The 3216-nt window shown below is 47.4% G+C and overlaps 1 protein-coding gene across 1 annotated transcript in view; it reads right to left on the reverse strand.

Annotated features, from left to right (window-relative positions):
* Window positions 1-2518: 2518 nt before the first annotated feature.
* The window catches only part of LOC113429855 (active breakpoint cluster region-related protein-like), a 96190-nt gene continuing 95492 nt past the window's right edge, over window positions 2519-3216 (reverse strand). The window contains exon 17 of the mRNA XM_087954603.1: window positions 2519-2665. Coding sequence (XP_087810729.1) covers window positions 2519-2665 — 147 coding nt within the window. The remainder of the gene's footprint in view (window positions 2666-3216) is intronic.

Genomic DNA, 3216 nt, shown 5'->3' on the forward strand with positions numbered 1-3216 from the left:
CCCCTCCTTTGCTGGTACTTTGCTTGTGTGGAGTGACCATTCAAAGTTACAATGACCCTTATGACCCTTTTTCACACTTACGACGGTTGCAGCATCCCTGGTGAAGCCCCAGAGAAGCCCACTCCCCCAATCCCTTGATCTGCTCCACCCTCTTCCTTTTCACCTTTCTGGATAGCTTAGAATTCTTACATGGCCACAAGGGATCTAAATACAAACCTTCTGGATTTCTATTGGGATTTCCCTAGTGCCAATTAAGTGCAGGTTTCACACTTACGACCACTGAAGCTTCCATGTGGTCCCACGATCAAAATTCAGAGGCTTGGCCGCCGACTCACATTTACGATGGAGGCTCGCTTAACCACAGAGGCAAGAAAGGTCGTAAAATGGGCAAAAATTTCAAGTTTGTAGGCTTTACGGTGCTGGAGATTTTGTGATGATGCATGAGGGGCATTTCGCTTTCATATATATATATGTGTGTCGATCTTTGGTTATTCAGGTTTTCTTCCGCGTAAAATTGGTAGTATCTAGGCGCGTTTGATGAAGTCTCATTCATCATCTTCAGGCTTGTGTCTTCGGCTTTGTGCTTCTCGGAGAAGCACAAAGCCAAGAAGCCTGAATGATGAATGAGACTTCATTGGAAATATCTAGCGACATTTCGATGAAATGACATTTACTCCGAGAAGCACAAAGCCGAAGACACAAGCCTGAAGATGATGAATGAGACCTCATTGGAAGTATCTAGGCGACATTTCGATGAAATGACATTTACTCCAAGAAGCACAAAGCCGAAGACACAAGCCTGAAGATGATGAATGAGACCTCATTGGAAGTATCTAGGCGACATTTCGATGAAATGACATTTACTCCGAGAAGCACAAAGCCGAAGACACAAGCCTGAAGATGATGAATGAGACCTCATTGGAAGTATCTAGGCGACATTTCGATGAAATGACATTTACTCCAAGAAGCACAAAGCCGAAGACACAAGCCTGAAGATGATGAATGAGACCTCATTGGAAGTATCTAGGCGACATTTCGATGAAATGACATTTACTCCGAGAAGCACAAAGCCGAAGACACAAGCCTGAAGATGATGAATGAGACTTCATCGAAACGTCGCCTAGATACTTCCAATTTTACGCAGGAGAAAACCCGAATAACCACATACAAATACCCGAAAACCTCAGAAAACATATATATATATATATATATATATATATATATATATATATATATATATATATATATATGTGTGTGTGTGTGTGTGTGTGTGTGTGTTTTCTTAAGTTTTCGCGGTACTTACATGTATGGTGTTCGGCTTGGTTCGGGTATTTTCCCACGTCATTGTAGTTCTTTTAAAGATGTTTTCGTAGATTTTCACGGGTACAGGTTTGTAGGTCTAGGTGTGTTCGGGTCTTTTCCCGTGTAAGATTAAGAATATTTTGGCGATATTTCGGCGAGGTCCCACTGTGCTTGCACTGGCACAAAGCTGAAAGCACCAGCCTGAGGATGGCGAGTGAGAAAATATATATATTTTCTGAGGTTCTTGCGGGTATTTGTATGTGGATCTTTGGTTATTCGGGTTTTCTCCCATGTAAAATTGGAAGTATCTAGGCAACGTTTCGATGAAGTCTCATTCATCACCTTCAGGCTTGTGTCTTCGGCTCTGTAATGTGAGCTTGCAGCTGCTTCTTCCTTTTAACTGCTAGTGGGGGTGTGACTTGATTGGGTGGGGGCTTGGCTGTGTTCTGATTGGGTGGGGTGTGTTCTCATTGGTTGGGGGCCTGGCTGTGCTCTGATTGGCTGGGGGTGTGTTCTGTTCAGGTGGGGGCTTGGTTGTGCTCAGGTTAGTCTTAGTTGCTGGGGGATTTGAGCTGGTGAGCTGTGATCTTGCTGTTTGGCTTCGTGTTCGTGGTCGTGCCGCATCTTCATGGTGGGCGTCAGTTCGCTTCATGTATGGCTCAGAGGGGTTTGAAGCGGGTAGTGATGCAGCTGCGGTGCGGCTTCTGGTCCGTGGTCGTGTCTCATCTTCTGTGTGGGTGTGAGTCTGCTTTCTACGTGGAAGTGTGGTGGTAGCATCTAGTGTGGCCCTCGTGGGTGTGTGGGGGAGGCAGGATCACAGCAGGATCACAGCTCACCAGCTCAAATCCCCCAGCAACTAACCTGAGCACAACCAAGCCCCACCTGAACAGAACACACCCCCAGCCAATCAGAGCACAGCCAGGCCCCCAACCAATGAGAACACACCCCCAACCAATGAAGTCACACCCCACTAGCAGTTAAAAGGAAGAAGCAGCTGCAAGCTCACATCACTCCGAGAAGCACAGAGCCGAAGACACAAGCCTGAAGATGATGAATGAGACTTCATCAAAACGTCGCCTAGATACTTCCAATCTTACGCGGGAGAAAACCCGAATAACCAAAGATACACACACACACACACACACACACACCTATAGAATTAAGTGTCTATTACCTTTATTACAGTCTTCTGTCTTTCTCTTCCTTCTCACCTTGATCAGATCCGGGTATTCCCGGCCATCAAGCCGTAGAAGTGTTGGTCGTCTTGGTTGAGGCCGATGCCCAGGAAACACGGAGGATGCCCAAGGAGACCCCAGGGGCCTGGCACCTTCGCCCGCAGGTAGCAGACTCGAACACGCAACGGCTGAAAGGGAAAAAGGGGGCTGGGAGGTGGGCAACACCCTGGTGCCCCCTTTGTGGGCGCTTTGAGCAGGGCAGCCCCGGCGCTGAAGGGAATGGCCCTTGGCGAGGCCAGATCAATAACCCCCAAGGAGGAGGTTGAAATTCTGCCATTGTCCTCAGACTTACCAAGCTTCATTTAGCGACCACCCAAAGTTACACCGGCAGTGAAAAAAAGTGACTTATGGGTCGTTGTTTCACTTATGACCGCCACAAGCTTGCCGAGTGGTTCATGTTTATGACGGTTGCAGCGTCCCGGTGATTCCCTTTGGGTGACCTTCTGACGATCAAACGGGGAAGCTAGGTTTGCTTAACAACTGCGTTCCTGAATGAAGGGATCCGCTTAATGACGGTGGCAAGGAAGGTCGTAAAGCAGGGCAAACCTCCCTTAACGGCTGTCTCTCCTTAGGAATGGTAAAGGATGTCCCACCTTGGGAGGTTTAAGACTTGTGGACTTCAATTCCCAGAATTCCCCAGCTAGCACAGACATCCCTGCTATAAGGACTTAAATAACTA

The sequence above is a fragment of the Notechis scutatus genome, chromosome 1, assembly GCF_049901735.1.
Source record: "Notechis scutatus isolate UNSWTSFEM ecotype Mainland chromosome 1, rNotScu1.2, whole genome shotgun sequence".
Lineage (NCBI taxonomy): Eukaryota > Metazoa > Chordata > Lepidosauria > Squamata > Elapidae > Notechis > Notechis scutatus.